The sequence below is a fragment of the Chinchilla lanigera genome, unplaced genomic scaffold, assembly GCF_000276665.1.
Source record: "Chinchilla lanigera isolate Chin_1 unplaced genomic scaffold, ChiLan1.0 scaffold00006, whole genome shotgun sequence".
NCBI lineage: Eukaryota > Metazoa > Chordata > Mammalia > Rodentia > Chinchillidae > Chinchilla > Chinchilla lanigera.
In genome coordinates this window covers 33100622-33117789 of record NW_004955407.1, presented here as the reverse complement: position 1 = coordinate 33117789, position 17168 = coordinate 33100622, and the positions used below count along the sequence as shown (strand labels likewise).

Sequence of the window (17168 nt, the reverse complement as noted above, 5' to 3'; positions counted from 1 at the left end):
CCACATGTTGTGGGAAAATGTGACTCTTACAAGACAACAGAACTCAGCATGGCTTCCCACAGCCATGAATCTAGAACCCGGGACTATTATTCGCCACCCTTTCGTACTTGCTCTTTCTGTAGCTTCAAGACTCCATGCCCAGTGTGACAGTCCGAGAACTCGACAATTATCTTTTACGCACTTATCATGTACCATACTGTAGTACAACCTGGTTATTTCTAATCTCTACTAACTCTCAAATATTTTTTCAACCATTTACTCTTTAATTTGTAAAGAAGTACATTTCCATTATAAAGCAAAACATGTGCGACATTCAAATGAGTATGACTGTTGAGGAAGAAGCCAAAATAAATTGGTAAGAAAACATCAAAGTGTATACACTTTAATTGGAAGTTCAACTTTTTGACAGAATACTACCATTCAAATCTAATCCATCCCCCTTTTTTCTAGGTTCTACATCATAAAGACATTTTTCACAAGTACTTCTTTGGTAAAAGGTATTAGAGTATGCCAGCACAGAGATGTAATTCTCTTCAGAGAGCATAAAAAATTATTAACAAATAAACAGAATTGGACAATATTTTATTTCATTCTGCTTAGATAAAATTTCAACTTACCATATCTGTGCTAAGACAGGTTGAGGTAACCCAGATTGAAAAAAAAAGTTTCTTGCTTGATCACCTGTAAATTAAGTGGAGAGTATTTCAGAAGAAAACAACAGCCGATGGAAATCTTATAGCAAAATTACAAAAACAAGAAAGAGGCTGGTAATCCTATAAACACTGAACTGCATATATAATAAAAGGCAAGCAACAGTAAAATGAATCCATCAGCACTGACCTCAGAACTGAACACTTAAAAAAAAACACCTAAGAAAGGTCCTAGTATTTGCTGCGATACATTGTCTGCTTGAATTTGCTGTTAACTAAGATGTTAGCTGCCCATCGTGACTGTTACAGTTTAGATGTTAACTGTTCCCCACAGGCCTACATGTTAAAGCACCACCCCAACCGTGGTGCTCTCGGGAGGTGGTAGAACCTTTATGAGGTAAGGGCTAGTGGAAGACCACGGATCATTTGACCTGTACCCCCAGAGGGCAGAACAGGACCCCTGCCCTTTACTCTTCCTCTCTCACATCTGCCCTGAGGGAAGGAGCCTTCTTCCATCACGCACTCTCACCGAGATGTACCGTGCCGTCCACAGGCCCAGAGTAACAGGGCCAGACGACCCTGGCCTGTCACCTCCAAAACTGTGAGTCATTCTAAACCTTTCCTTTTTAAAGTTGTTTATCTTGGGTGTGATATTATAATGGAAAGCTAACACAATGGCAAAGCACCTCTACAGGAAACAACTGATGAGATACATCTGCTTTATAAAAAGAAATCCTTGCTATTTCCAATGCCTACAGTCCCAAGTTTGGGTCAAATATATATATATATATATATATAAACCTATAATACAAACACATCCAAAAACATTTCTTCAGGAAATCTATATTGGGGCTGGGGATTTAGCTTAGTGGCACAGCGCCTGCCTGGCAAGTGCAAGGTCGTGAGTTTGATTCCTGGTACTGGAGAAAAACCAAAAAAAAAAAAAAAAAAGGAAATCTATATTGCATTTTTTCTAAAGTGAATTCCAGAAGAATAATCAAACAGTAAAGACAAAAAGAACTTTAGCGAGATAGCAATAAAAATGTTATATAAATGCTCAGAATCTGTTAACAGTTCCCTGAACTGGCTTAGGATCAAAATAAAGCAAGTGATATAGCTGCAGGGTACTGTGTACTCCCACCTTTTTTAGAGGATATTCATTTGATCATAACCAATTCCCACCAGTGATGTGCCCCAAACAAGCACGTAACGCATAACACACACTGCGGACTACAAAGTTTGAATGCATCATAAGAAAAACAAAGAGTAATCACATACAGGCTAAAGGTCTAGATCAAACTGTCCCTTTCATCATGCACACCCACTTCTGCTTTGCAGAATAACACTTCCAGAGATAATGGAACCACTGCTAAGTAAGAATGAAAATGCAGACTGCAATTACCAGTAATAAATCCAGATATTGGCTTTAAACTATGGAACTGCTGATCATGCTTCGCTCTTTCCTCTACCGTTATGGCCCAGATATCCAGGCTGCCTAGAGTTCAAAGAAAACACAGGCAAGTTATTCAGCAAGAAAGACATGGCACAATTTCCACAGCATTTTCAGTTTCTATCAATGTGTTATGAACAGTTAGATAAAATAGTGTGGTTTTCCTTGGCAGTTATGCATAAAAAATTAGAAAATTAAATCAGAACCAATAAAAAAATAGCAAAAATTCCTTCTTGGAAACATACCATAATCCTACAGTTAGTATATTTAAAGATGTAAAAAGTTAATAAATTTACTGCATTCTCAGGTGCCTTAAATGATACAGGCAAATTATGGGGGAAAAAAAAACAGAAGTTATATGTATAAGTTGATTGTACCATGGGTCTAATTGCCAGCATTAAAAAAGGTTCATTTAATAATTAGAATCCTGTGTGATCTCATGAAAACCTTTTTTGGGTGATAAAAATAGTCAAGTAGTAATATTCAATACTCAAATATTCTGGTGATGGTTGTATGACCTTGTAAATTTACTAAATATTATTGAACTGTATAGCTTTATATTAGTGATATGATATGTAAATTATGCCTCGCTAGAACAGTTTCTAAAAAGAGTATTCTGATAAAAAAAATAATAGCCAACCAAAAAGAATGGGATTTAGGTTTTTCTTCTGATTCAGCTCTCTGACTGACCAGGTGTCTCCTGACTTTTGAGACTTTCTCTCTTTGATTCTTGGTCTCATCAAACAAATTCAGCAAAGTATTTGTAGATGATAGACATGGAGAGCTCTCAAAAGTTTTGACACTTTCCCAAAAGGAACATACAATGTAAATGTTTCACACAAAATGTGAGTATGAGCCAGGTGTGGTGACACAAACAACTGTGATCTCAGCCCATGGGAGACTGAGGCAGGAAGATTGCAAGTTTCAGCTTAGCCTGGGTAACTCAGCAAGACCCTAGCTCAAAAAAAAAATCTAAAAAGTGCTGGGTGTGTTGCTCAGTGCAAAGGCACTAGGTTCAACCCCTACTACCAAAAAGAGGACAGAGTATGACCAGGAAAATATTTAAAGAATGCAAATCCCCTCTCTACAGCATCTGGAATGAAAGTAATAGTGGAGATCCAGCAGTCATGAAAAAATATTTACTAAATGCCTTGTTATGTGCCATGTACTGTATTTTGGTTTTTTGTGTTTTTTTGGTTTTGGTTTTGGTTTTTTTTCTGGTACCGGGAATTCAACTCATGACCTTGCACTTGCCAGGCAGGCGCTGTGCCGCTGAGTTAAATCCCCAGCCCTGTGCCATGTACTGTGTCAGCTTGAAGGGGTAAAGTGGTGCCTCAGAAAGAGGATCCCTTCCTCACAGGCGTTACACACCTGGAACTTCTAGAAAGGATTCTTATTTCCCTGTCCAAATTGATCCCCGGAAGTATTAAAAAAAGGAAAAAGAAACTAAAAAACCGTACAGTAGTTATGAAGGTGGGGGAAAAAACTCCACAAAATACTGAAGAACTAGAAAAGGCTGCAGATGTCTGCACTGGTGTCGCACGGTGCCTTTTATAGATGTGATCTCAGGACGGTGCTTTGTGCCTCTCACTCTCCTTGAGACCACTAGGGTAGACGGCTGTCCAGAGCAATTTGTTAGCATGGCACAGTTTTTTGCTGAAAGACACCAGGCTAGTAAGCGAGCACAATGTTTCACAATTTCCTCATGAGGTCAAGAAAATTACCTGAAAAAAAACATTTTATGAAGACTGCTGTTTCTAACAGATAAAGTAAAAAAGCACCACACTTTGGATCCAGGTTTTGAAAAAGTACACAATAAATGACAGTCACTTTGACAAGCTAATCGTGAAGCAGAACCAGGGACAGAGAGAAGAGCTCCCAAACTAAGACACTCTGGAAACACGTGAACCACCTACACTGCAGGCACGTACCTTCCCTGGGTCCCAACTCGAACACACAAACTCTATATTAAAAAAAGGCTAAGGACAACCAGGGAAAGTGGATCTAAACTTTTTAAGCATGATAATGTTGTATATATACATATAAATTTTATAAATTTGACAGTAGTACTGTATTATGTCTTTTTAATGTCTATACCTTTTAGATACACATACTAAAATATTTACAGATGCAATGATATAACATCATCAAATGATATATTCCTCAAAAGAATTCAGATTTAATGATACTGGCCATGAGCTGATAATTACTGAAACCATATGATGGAACACACGAAAGCTGACAGTACTTTCTCTGTACTTTTTCATTTAAAGTTTACCACCACACTGTTTTAAAAATGTAGTCCCAAAGTACAATAGAAAAGAGAAATTTCCAAAAACTTACCACCAAAAGGTGTTGGAAACTGAGCCATGGTTCTGTTATTTTTACCTTCCTAATTGCCGCCTGTAATTGAAATACAATGTTTAAGTTTGTAAGAACTTCACTCCTGTCTACTTAAAAGCATATTAATACGCAATCCTGATCAGAGGACGAGGCTAGAGGCAGGCATACCTTTACAAATGAAAGCTGGATGAAGGGGCGCATCCGCTCATTCTGTGCATAGTTTCTCTGAGTAACGCCTGTGAAGGACTGGCAACAAGAAACTTTCAGTTTGGTAACGATGCCAGTAGCTCAGGACAGCCTAGTACATCACCAATGCTGTCCTTGTCACTTTTTCAACATACTTTTTTCTTAACTATCTACAGCTATCACCCCATCCACTTACTGGTCATAATAGCATCTTTTTATTGAGCACTTATTATACACTACCAGGTGATTTCTAAGCCTTCACTCCTTTAATCGTCATTATAGTCCTATCGACAGGCATCCTTACTACCATCCCCATATTACAGCTGAGGAAAGTGAAAAGCAAGTGATTAGAGAAAAATCATACATTTGGTAACCAGGCTGGGATTTCAGTAGCAGCACCAACTCCACCAACTCCACAGCTTGTGTTCTACCCTTGAAGAACATAACCTTAATTGTTGTTAAGGATTCTGAGAAATGCTCTAAATGATTCATATGAAACTAATGTTACGGTTTGGGTGATGTCCCCCCACAAAACCTCACGCATTCATAGATGAGGCTTTTTCAGAGGTGGTTGTATCTAAAGTGTGTGATGCTGGCAGTAAGGAAGTGTGATTACTAAACCAGTCCGCTGATTGATTTGGCACAGTGCTGGCTAGGACTAAGGAAGTGAGTGCTACATTTGCCCAAGGTAGGTAGCCTATACATTATATAAGGGACAGAAAGAGGCTTGTCCCTCCCTCCCTTGTTGCTTTTACTATCTTATGGGCACCATGAACTGTTCTCTGTGATCCTCTTCTGTCAAGCCACCCTGCCTTAGAGCCAGCCAATTATTGACTGAAACGTCTACAAACTACAAGGCAAATAAACCTTTCTTTCTTTAATTTTGGGTGTCAGGCATTTTGTCTCAGAAATGAGAAATGTAACTAAGACAGAATTTGGTACCAGTGAAGTGGAATCACTGCTGTGACTACACCTGACCATGTGGTTCAGCAGCTTTTGGGAATGGCTTGTAGGAAGAGTTTGGAAAGGTTCAGAGATCGCCACCCAAAAAGTAGAGCTGGAATGCTTTAGGCTGGACTGTACAAGAGATTCCGGTCAGAACTCAGAAGACCAGACAGCTGACAGAAACTCTGCCAGTAAAAACCAGGCTCAGGAAGTTTCTGCTGGGAAGAAGGACTGCAATGGCTGCTGGACTCTAGACAATGTGTGTTATACCTTGGCAGAAAGTTTTCTGCATTTTGCTCCTGTCCTGAGGCTGAGATTATAGATGGTGGCAGAATTCATCCATAATCTAGCAGAAGAGATTTTAAGGTGGTCTAACGTTGAGGCAGTGGCATGACTACCGCTGGGGGTTTTTAGTCCAATTCAAGTTGAGAATCAAGAGCAAAGAGCCCAGTAGGATGACTTAAAATATTTTGACCAGAAAAAAAACTCCAGTAAAGCTGTAGACTACAAAATAGAGCAGAGGAGATCTTGATTGCTGAGAAGGTAAAGGAGAACAGAAAAGATGGCTTGAGGGCCTCATAAGAAGCAGCAGGGCTCAACCCTCTGCAGCCTCAAAATTGCAAAAATGAAAGACCTTGTTTTGAAAAGAGTGCCCCAGAGCACCATGTTTCTAGGGAGGCTGTTCTTTGGGATTTGGTTCACAGGCACTCAACTCCTACAGTCAAGGGAGAAGGAAGCTTGGCTACTGCTGCAGCTGGCAGCAGACCTTAGCTCATCCAAGTGGCACTGGTTTTAGGCACATGGAGAATGCAAGAGTTGTGAGGTCAGGAAGACTTCCACTTCAATTCGAGAAGAAGGCCTGGGAGGCCAGGCAGTGTGTCCCGAAGGGCAGTGTGTGAAGCTGTGAATGTTAAGCCAAAGGTGCAGTGGAGACTGCAGAAGTTTGGAGAAGCCAGGAACATGGATCACCTGAGGAAAACTGCAAGGAGGGAGCAGAGCTGGCCCCAGAGAGAAGCCATGGGAGGTACAACCACCAGAAGTGCCATGGGATGGAGCCACCCAAGCCCTGTGGAGTTCACATCTTGCCAGATTGCTGGGAATGCCGGAAGTAAAACTGTGGGATTTAATGTTTGTCCCACTGGATTTTGGACTTACTTTGCTCCCATTCCTTTGTATCCCCTATTTGTAACTTCTGGAATGGAAATGGCCATTTTGTGCCATTGGATGTTGGAAGTGTTTAACTTTCTTTTCATTTGTACAGGGGCTTGCAACTAAGAGCATGCCTTAAATCTCACAGGAGACTTTGGACTTGGACTTTTCAGCATTGCTGAAACTGTCAGGACTTTTTGACAACTCTTCGAGATGGACTAAATGCCTTTTGTGTAAAAGGAATATACATGAGTCTTTGGGGAGCCAGGTGCAGTTATGGTTTGGGTCTAGATGCCTACCCCAAAGCCTCAGGTGATGATAAGTGCGGCTTTTCCAGAGGTGGACACAGCTAGAGTGTATGATTACTAAATCAGTCCACTGATAGGTTTGGCACTGCCCTAATCCTGGCAGCCTCGATACAATATAAAAAGGGCGGAAAGATGCTGTTAAGGCCCCTTGTGGCTTTGCTACAGTCTGCCCACCACGAACTGTTCTCTGCCAAACCACCCTGACAAGGAGCCAGCTGATTATGGACTGAAACCTCTACACTGCGACCTAATTAAATCTTTCCTCCCTTAACTTTGGGTATTGGGTATTTTGTCTCAGCAATGAGAAAAGTAACTAAGACAACTAATGTCTGACCAAAATAACAAACACAAATCTAATGCTACAAGAATTCAAGAAGCATTACTGTTCATGAAACCAATGTGAAACAAAACCACTCCTCTTCATCAACTAAAATATTCCAAATTTAATATTTTCCCTGTATGCTTAATTTAGACAATAAAGTACAAAACAGTACAAAAAGAATAAATACTAGAGATAAATTTTTATACATAAATTTAGACTTAAAAAGGATAGTCTTTTGCAGAAATATACCTCAGTTTCATTTTCCAATCTGTATATGGAATTTTTTTCCCACTACAGTGTAATATTAAACTCCAACATTTTTAAATACTCTTTCTTATTCTCTATACTTTGTTCCTAGAACTGTCTTTTCTTATAATTTTTAATGTATACTTCAGCTTTTATTCTTTTCTTTTCTTTCTTGAGACAGGGTCTTGCTATGTAGTTCAGACTGTCTTTGAACTCACATAGTCTAGGCTGGCCTCAAACAAATGGCAATCCTCCTGCCTCAGCCTCCCAAATGTTGGTATTACAGACATGTACCACCACACCTGGCCAATACTTCAACTTCTGAGGGTTTTTTGCCCTCATTTGTTTTTAGCTTTCCTCTGTTTCTTGCATCGTTTGGTTCCTCCAAGTTCCTTTTTTGTGTGTTGGCTAACTGACTGGTCTGACTGTCTTTCACTTTTTGAGGATTGCCTTATAACCCAGTGATCTCTGGATGCTCCTTTATATTTAAGAGTGAGACATTCAAAAATAGCTCAGGAGCTGGGTGTGTGGACTGATGGGTTTCCCTGTATGATGCTCATGCATCCTGAGTGGGCTTTTCACTGAGAGACTCCAACTGTCAGTACTCATTGAATCTGCTCACTTTTTCCAGAGGAAGAAGCGATGGGCGGGTGAGAAGGGCACAATAGCAGCTAGCAGCTATACTGAGAGGACAGCGAATGAGGGTCTACATCTCAGTGTACAGAACTCCACATGACCCCTTGATTCTCAGCCCCACACCTCACTCCTCTACACTGGGGCCTCTCTCATTGCAGGGCTCCCCCTGCCTCCCCAGAACCAAGCAGACTGAAGCAATCACCTATCTGCTGGGAAAGGCCCAGAAGACCTTGGTAGAAGCTTCAATCCTCACTTTGAGCTACCGCCTTTGGGAACACCCTGAGTCTCCAGGTGTGTGGAAGGCTCTGAAGGCATCCCTGGGGCAAGCTGGCCAGCTAAAGCACTTCTTTGATGACCTCTGTATGGACTTAGATTGTAAACCTATCTCCCCTGTGAATTCAGTAGCCTCTTCTGCATTCCTTATGGTTTGCAAAAAATTGTTAAAATTTCTCATTAGTGTTTCATCACTCTTGTCATTTCCCTTAAGAGTTAGTATCTGTTATGCTTCCTTTAAGATTATGGTAACCTTCAGCAAAGGACAAAACGCCTGCAGTCGGCCCACAAATTTAAGTGAAGGGTTGAGAATCCTTTTGAGCAGACTCCTCATGCCAATTCCATCAGCTACTGTTCTCTCTCTCCACTATTTCTCCCTCAATGTATTATATAGGCACGCTTGATGATTTCCCAAAACCTTTTAATGTATTTTATCCCATTTCATAATCATAAAAATTGACGTCGTATATTTTTTTCTGAGATTTTCAAAAATGGCATGCTCGGATCTTAGAAGCATAGTGAAACAAATATTTAATATGCATAAGAGGAAAGTTCAGTTTGTGTGTTCATTTTTACTCCAGTCCTTTGCTATTCTTTTTGCAAAATGTAGAAAAGTTACTATTTCTCTGTATCCAGGTTACATTACACTTTACTACATTTTCATACTGGTGCTCATCACCTAGCAGAAGAGTCTCAGGTTTTCTAGACTTTTATCTTCTGGAAATAAAGAATTCAGACTTATATTATTAACACAATCCAATAAAATCAAGATATATGAAACAGTTGTGACAGCAGTAATTTCTGTATTGCCTGATTTTGATGGCAACAGTTTCAGTATTTTATTTGTATTTGTATTTTATAGGTTTACTGCTATACTGGTAAACAGTGTTTACCACATTTAGGGAGCTATTCCTATTTTTACTAAACATTTTTACTATTTTTACTACTCCTATTTTTACTTAACATTTTTATTAAATTCTTTCAGAAGCTTTCCCTCAGATACTTTTCTTCTTAGCACTTTTCTTCTTAATGAGATAACCATGTATTATTCCTAGAAATAACATTATGAAATATAAGGACACATTTCTTTAAAGTATCCTAGAATTGAGGCTTAAAATAAAGCCCAATTAAAAAAAAAAATAAAGCCCAATTCAGTGTGCACGCCATTGTTTTACTAAGCAGCTAGGTTTGATTTGCCATATATTCTTTAGAATTTTTGCTTAAGAAAATGATATACCTAATTTTATGCAATAAAGTGGCAAATGAAGAGGAAATAGATGCATTTTTACTTACCTATAATTTTTCAAAATTATCTTTTCAAAAGGGTAAATATTAACAGACCACAGAAATAACTGGAAATATAAGTATAGAAAACTCAAAAGGAATCAAGGTAAAAAAATTTTAGAAGTCAATTTTATTGAACTTTAAGGAACAAATAATAACTGTACCAAACCATCCCACAGAGAAAGATTAAGTATTCCTCAATTTATATGTTACGAAGCTAGCATAATCTCAGTGTTAAACTATAATGTTAAAATTGTAAAAGTAGACCATTATCACTTATAAATACAGATATAAGTTTATATCTTACTTTATTTGAGAGGAACACTACTAGATAAAGGCATGATAATTTTTATGGTCCAAAGTATACTTAAATATCAGTTTCTGACAAAGTGCCTTTAAACTTTCTACCCTGGAATTTAGAAGATAATCCCCAGCCTACTTGCATCTCTTCCGCCAACACCTTCAACCCACTGTGACCAACATTAGACTAAATTTATCTTTTGACCTTTCATCTTATATAGACTGCACCCTGTACTTGACACCTGTAAGAGAGAAATGCCTTTCTCTCCTCTCTTCGCTACCTAAAACCCTACTCCTTTAAAGTCACTGGTCTCCACTCGCTAGTAGTAAGAACCCTAATAAAAACTAAATCACTAGGAAGTGAGAATGAAGGTGTACCTTTAAGGCTTATCTCCTGGCAAAATAGCCAAATGCTGGTCTAAGGATGAGACTGGAATACTCCCACACACCTTTCTCGTCTAACCACGGGTCAATTCACAACTAGATTTTTTTCAACTCCTAGGAACCCCAGACAAAAGCAGTAATACACAGATGAAGGAACTAGATCAAATCTTCCAAATCCAGTGCTAATGCTACCTAGACAAACCATGGTATGACATCTTAGCCTAAGATGTCCTGTTCCTACTTTGATATGCATTTGTTGTATTATTGTAATTTGAAAAAAGAAACATAACTTGAAAGGGTACCATATTTTAGAAAAATAATCACATCCAAGATTCTAAAATTTCACACACCAGAGTTCCAGTTCTGCTATAGCAGTACAATCCCAATACAGCCCTTGGTACAAACCCACTACAGTCTCTGTCTCACTTATTAAACTAAGAACTCTGTTACGGCCAGGTGTGGTGGTGCCCTGAAGCAAAGGTGCAGACTAAGCCTTCAACAGAAATCCAGCCTCCCTGATTAAAAGAACCCACAAAAACACGCCCTGTAGAGTATGTAGAAAACCACAGGGGAAAGCTGAGGAAGGAGATCCCCGGTTTTGTGAATGAACCACACTAGTGTCAGGATGACACCTGAGCTGTGGATATGCAGGACAGACCTAAAATAGCACAACACTGCACTTGAAAGGTGAACTGAGAATGGAAGCCCCATCCAGTGGAGAGAACTGAAACATACCAACAGCCTTCCACTGAGGGCTACAACAGCACACAGGACCTCCCAGGAACCATGATGTCCAGAATATAACCCAAGATTACCTGACCTACAGAAAAGTAGGAAAAGGTGCCCCCCATAAAGCAACCAATGCACGCCAACTCCCAAGGTAAGGAAAAATTTGACATTACGTTACAAAGACTGTAAAGTTATTATCCCTGTATTTCATGAGGTAAAGATAAACACCAATGAAATGAAAGATACAAGTTCTCAGCAGAAACAGAAGAACTAGTTTTAAAAGAATCAAATGGAAATTTTAGAGAAAAATTTAGTAATGAAAACCAGAAATGGTAAACATGGATAAATGTAAAATTATTTTCCCAATTAAGCTCTTTAATATATGTGAATTATTGAAAACAAATACTGTAACATTGCCTAGTGGGGCTTTCAATTAAATAAAATGCACATGGCAACCATAACATAAAGGCCTGTAGGGGAAAACTAGTTGTGAGCCCTACACAGTCCACTGTACTTGAAGGGATACAGTATCAACTCTGGGTAGCCTATGAGAGGTGAGGTAAATATAGTTAATCCTTGGGGCAACTATTTAAAAACAAAATACAAAACGATACCACCAGAAGTCAATACATAAAAGAGAAGTGGAATGCTACAAATCCAACCATGTCAGGAAAGTGAGAAATGGGGGAAGGCGCAAGTAAAACCAATCATCATGACTGCACATTTGATTCTAACAACAAATACTTACCTTAAATGTCTATCTAACACTACAGAAGAAAAGCAGACTACAAATAGAAAGATGGAACTAAAGATATGAGAAGATGTAATAGAAATAAACAATAAGGAAAATTAGGTTAAAGTCTGATTCTTTGCGGAAAAAAAATGACAAACCTCTAGTGAGTGGTGGAAAGGACAATAAATCATATCAGAAATAAAACAAAGGTCATCACTTTAATCTTACAAACATTTAACATAAATTCTAGAAACAACTTTATGCTAAATTTGATGAGATAAATAAATTTCTTAGAAATAAAAGCTTACTAAAAATTGATACCAGGAGAAACAAAATATCTGAGTCCTATTATATTTACTAAAGACACTGATCTAATTCAAAACGTTTCTAGAGCCCGGTATGGTGGCAGCTGCCCATAACAACAGCACTCTGGGAGGCTGAAGCAGGAGGATCTCAAGTTCAAGCCCAGCTTGGGCAACAAAGGGATACCCTCACCAATGAATGAATGAATGAATGCTGGGAATGGAGCTCAGTGCAAAGGTGCTGGGTTTAATCCCCTAAGAGAGGGAAGGAAGGTTCAGAGAAAAGAAAGCTGTAGTTTCAGATAGTGTCAATGTTGAATTCTATCCAACATCAAGGAAGAAGGAACAGAAATTATGTAAACTTTTGCAAACAAAAGTAGGATCTCTATTGTGCCCAACTCTTTTTTTTTTTTTTTTTTTGGAGGTCAGCATAACTCCTATTGAGCTACATTCCCAGTACTTTTTTATTCTGAGATAGACTCTCACTAAATTGCTATGTTGCCCAAGCTGGGCTCAAACTTGCAACAATCCTCCTGCCTCAGCCTCCCAAGTGCTGTGATTAAGGTGTGTGCCACCACTCCCAGCGTCAAGAACAGTTTATAAAAGAAAATAAGTGTTAAATTGGGTTTCATCAAAATAAAAAGAAAAAAAGTTCTTTAAAAGATATTAAGAAAAAAAAGCAAGTCACAGAGTGAGAGAAAACATTTGCAACACAGACCTCAGACAAAGTACTAGTATCCAGAAGATATTTAGAACTCTTACAACTTAAAAACAAGGCAACTCAATAAGGAAACAACTTAAACTAAAACAACCTGTACAGTGAGTAAACACAGGAAAAGATGTCCAGCATCATTAACCATCATGAAAAAGCAAAATAAAACTATAAAAGTGAGCCACTCTGCTTCCCAGCATGACTAACACGGCAAGGATGTAGAGCAGATGAGCGCCCACATATTGCTGTCAGAATGTAAAAGGGTACTGCAATTTTGAAAAATTGTTTTTTAAAAAAACCCACACAACTAGACGCTTGGTCCCCAGGAGAGGTGGCAGAAACTTGAAAAGCTGGAGCCTACTGGAAGGTAATCAGGTCGGGAGAGCACCGCCCTTACGAGGGACTGAGATACTTTTCACAGGATCCAGGTAGTCCCTCAAAGGATGGGTTGTTATAAGGCAAGTCTGTCTCTTGCTTCTTTTTTTTTTCCTCTTTTCAGTTGTTTGAGACAGGGTCTTACTATGCACTTTAAACTGTAGCAATCCTCCTGCCTCAGCCTCCCGAGTGCTGGGACTGCATGTGTGAACCACATCCCATCGGTGTCTCTTGCTACCTGTACTGCCAGTGTGATGCCACACACCATGAGGCTTTCATGAAAGCCAAGCACACACCCGTGTCACACTCCTGAACCGCCGGAACTGTGAGCTAAATAAACCTATTTTTCTTAAAGTTCTATATCTAACATTCTATCCAGCCACTAATTTCTAGGTATTTAGTGAAAAGAAAAAATTTATGTATTTCTGTACGAAGACTCACATTAAGCTTTATTTTTAAGCCAAAACTGAAACTCAAATGGCATTTGAAGTTGTCCAAATGTCAGTCAACTGACAAATGGGTAAACTGTGATCCAGCTATACAATGAAATGCTATGTATCAATAAAAGCTGTTACTAGCTGGGTGTGACGGCACATGCCTGTAATTCCAGCACTTGGGAGGCTGAGGCAGGAGGATCTTTGAGAGTTCGAGGCCAGCCTGGACTACAAAGTGAGCTCAAGGCCAGCCTGAACTGTCTCAAAAAGACAAAAAAAAAAAAAAGCTGTTACTATATAAAATAAAATGCACAAATTTTTTAAAAGTCCAAAAAATATATGCTCTATAATTTCATTTTCGTAAAATTTATAAAAAATATAAGCTAACCGATAGTGACAGAAAACCAATCAACCACTTGGAGATGGGAGTGGAGAGGAACTAAGACCCTGCAGAAGCATCAGGAGGAAAAGGCTTTTTCTCTCAGGAATAGTGAGGGTTTCACAGGTACATGTTTATAGTAAAACTGACCTAACGGCACACTTTAAGTATGCGTAGTCGAGTGTGCAGTCACCTGTTCCATAACAGTATTTTGGCCAATGACAGGCTCCATATACAAAAGCAGTCCCACAGTAAAGGAGCATCAATATTCCCGTCACCTCGTGAGCTCAGGGCACATACAGAGTGTGGCACAGGCAATTAGGTACAATATACAGCACTTGAAAATAAGCCACTACTTTACTGCTTTAGTCTTTACAATACATTTTTTATCACTACTTTAGAGTGTACTTTTTTACTTCTTAAAAAAATTTAACATAAAACAGTATGTTGTTGGTTCAGTCAGAGGGCATTTGCCAAGTACGAACAAGCCCTTAGATCGGATCACCAGCACTGGCAAAACAAACACACAAAAGACACAGTATGCTATTTTCTGCTGGCAGCAGCCTCGCATATCTTGTGTTTTTGGTTTTACTTTTTTTTTTTCACATATCTTGTGTTCAACCTCTTGATTATATCATTTTATCTTGTGTCTGATTTAATCTTATTTTACCATGGCCCTAGGACCAAGAAGCTAATAAATATAAATCCCACCTGTAATACACACACACAGTCCATACACAGGTGTGTGGAAGGCTGTGCCGTCTAGATTTGCTTAAGTACACTCTATGACAACTGTGCAAGGACAAAATTGCCTGCCAAGGAACACTTGACTGTACTTCAACGATACCTCAATAAAGTTGAAAAATGCTAAGCGTGGTGGGGCACATCTGTAATCCCAGCACTCAGGAGGCTGAGGCAGGACTAGCCATGAGTCAAGGGCCAGTGTGGGCTACACAGTGAGTTCAAGGCCAGCCTGAATTACATAGCAAGACTGTCTCAAAAAATCCGAAAATAAATAAATAAATAAAATAAAGCTGAAAATCTGTCACAAAGCTCAAAGTACTGAGAATAAAAGTCAAGAGCTCCATAATCTTGTCAGTCTGATAAAATTAGAATATCTACACTGGGGGAATTTGCATCTCTCCTCCAAGAGAAGTAAAAATTCTAAATAATATCAACAAAGACTTTATCCTTAAAAAATATATCAACTTGAATTTCAACTTAAAAATTTAACTGAAAGAATAGAAAAATGACAGACAATAAGGTTCCGGAACAAAAATTATGCAGTAGATCTCAGTCTGTAAACAGGAACTGTCAATGACATCATTTATTTAGTAAGCCTGACAGAAAGTTTCTTTCTTTAAAAGTTTTCATGTCTTTTGGTTTTCTTTTCATTTTTGTTTGTAGAAGTGGGGTAAGGTAGGGTGGAGTCTATGTTTAGGTCAATGCTGGAAAATATAATTATTCATCTTAAGTTCAACATAGTTATTTTGGAAATGAATGCCCTTTGTTAAAAATACTGAGACCAGTGATTTTCCACATGTCTTTATGGCCAAGCAACAAATGCATATAACAGCTATATACTGATTTTAAATTTCATACAAATGGAGGAAATGTCTGAAAAGTACACAATATCAAAATCTCCAAAATGTCACCAATAAAAAAAACTTGTCCTTTTCTAAAAACAAATTCTACATTTATCCTAGTTCAAAGTATTCTTATGCATACGAACAAAATTTGAGTGTAACAGAGACTGTATTTCACATCAGCATTTGATGTGTGTGAAAAAATTCTTATACTCCTACAGGCCAAGCCTATAAAATGAGAAGGATTTCAGGGGAAGAATTTCAATTGCTTTCCTTGCCACAGCTAAATAAATAAAAATATATAGTTATATTTTATTAAGGTTTTTCCATTTATACCTCCAGATATAAAAAATTTAAATGCTCATGAGAGAATTGAAAATGTTTTTCAAGTCAAAGCTTTAATATTACTCTTCATATTCTTCTCATTTATGATACTTCTATTTAGAATGTATTTGAAAATAAACATTATTTATGCCTTTTTTGGTTTTATTAATTTACTCAGGAAAAGATTTACTTCCACATACAACTGATCCAGTATATAAGGAACAGGCTGGTGACAGTAATTTTTATTTCCTCATTAAAGCATTTTTGAGTGGCTTTGTTTTCTTTTGGGAGGGGGTGATGCTGAGGATTGTACAGTATTAGGCCTTCCACTCAGCTATATTCTCTGCCCTTTATTTATTTACTTATTTGCTTATTTATATTTTGAGACACTGACTCACTAATTCACTAAATTGCCCAGGATAGGCTTAAGCTTTCCATCCTCCCACCTCAGTCTCCCAGAGTGCTGGGATTACCGGCACGTGTCACCCAACCCAGATAAGCATTTTTTTTAAGACAAGGTCTTCGTGGTAGCACAGGCTAACCTCCAACTCAAGATCCTCAGACCCCAGCCTCCCGTGTGCTTGGATTAAGGCATGTACTACACTGCCTCAGTTCTTATTAAAGCATTTCAGGATAATCTTAAAAGCTAATTTTCAGCTCCTGATCTCATTCAAACAGTGCAAGTCCTACTCCCAGAATCAGAGACAACTGTCTATATTATGCCAAATAATGAAGTCCATTTCTATGAAAATTTTCTAGCAAAATCCCTGCTGAGTTTCAAAAGGAATGAAAAATACAATCCAAAAATGTATACATAAGCATTGAATAGTTAAAAAAAAACCTTCAATGCTTACTAGTGCACCTTTCCTCTATTAACAACACTATGGGCTAAATAACATTCCTGTTCACTGTACAGATAATGGAACTAAGGTGCAGCTTAAAGTATGCTTTAGACGCTGCAGAAGAGTGTCAGTCTAGATGACAACCTCCTGTATTAAACAGTAAGAAGTGTATCAAATACTTCAGAAGTAGTAAGCCTGATAAATCAACCAGGTGGAGCTTGGGGGTAATGGGTGAGATAATTGTCCCAAGCAATGAAGACCCTAGAAAAATAAAAG

At 38.4% G+C, this 17168-nt stretch overlaps 1 protein-coding gene across 8 annotated transcripts in view; it reads right to left on the bottom strand.

Moving 5' to 3' along the window:
• Positions 1-17168, bottom strand: part of Itsn1 (intersectin 1 (SH3 domain protein)) — a 219678-nt gene that overhangs the window by 157892 nt on the left and 44618 nt on the right. For 6 of the 8 annotated variants that reach the window (XM_013504352.1, XM_005375691.2, XM_013504357.1 and 3 more), the window contains 3 exons: positions 4444-4503; positions 2053-2145; positions 618-681 (listed from right to left, as the gene is read on the bottom strand). In XM_013504352.1, the coding sequence (XP_013359806.1) occupies positions 618-681; positions 2053-2145; positions 4444-4471 (185 nt within the window). In that variant the 5' untranslated portion in view covers positions 4472-4503. Of the gene's footprint in view, positions 1-617; positions 682-2052; positions 2146-4443; positions 4504-4611; positions 4690-17168 lie in introns of all 8 variants that reach the window. The other 2 variants (XM_013504347.1, XM_013504344.1) reach the window with 1 other exon arrangement.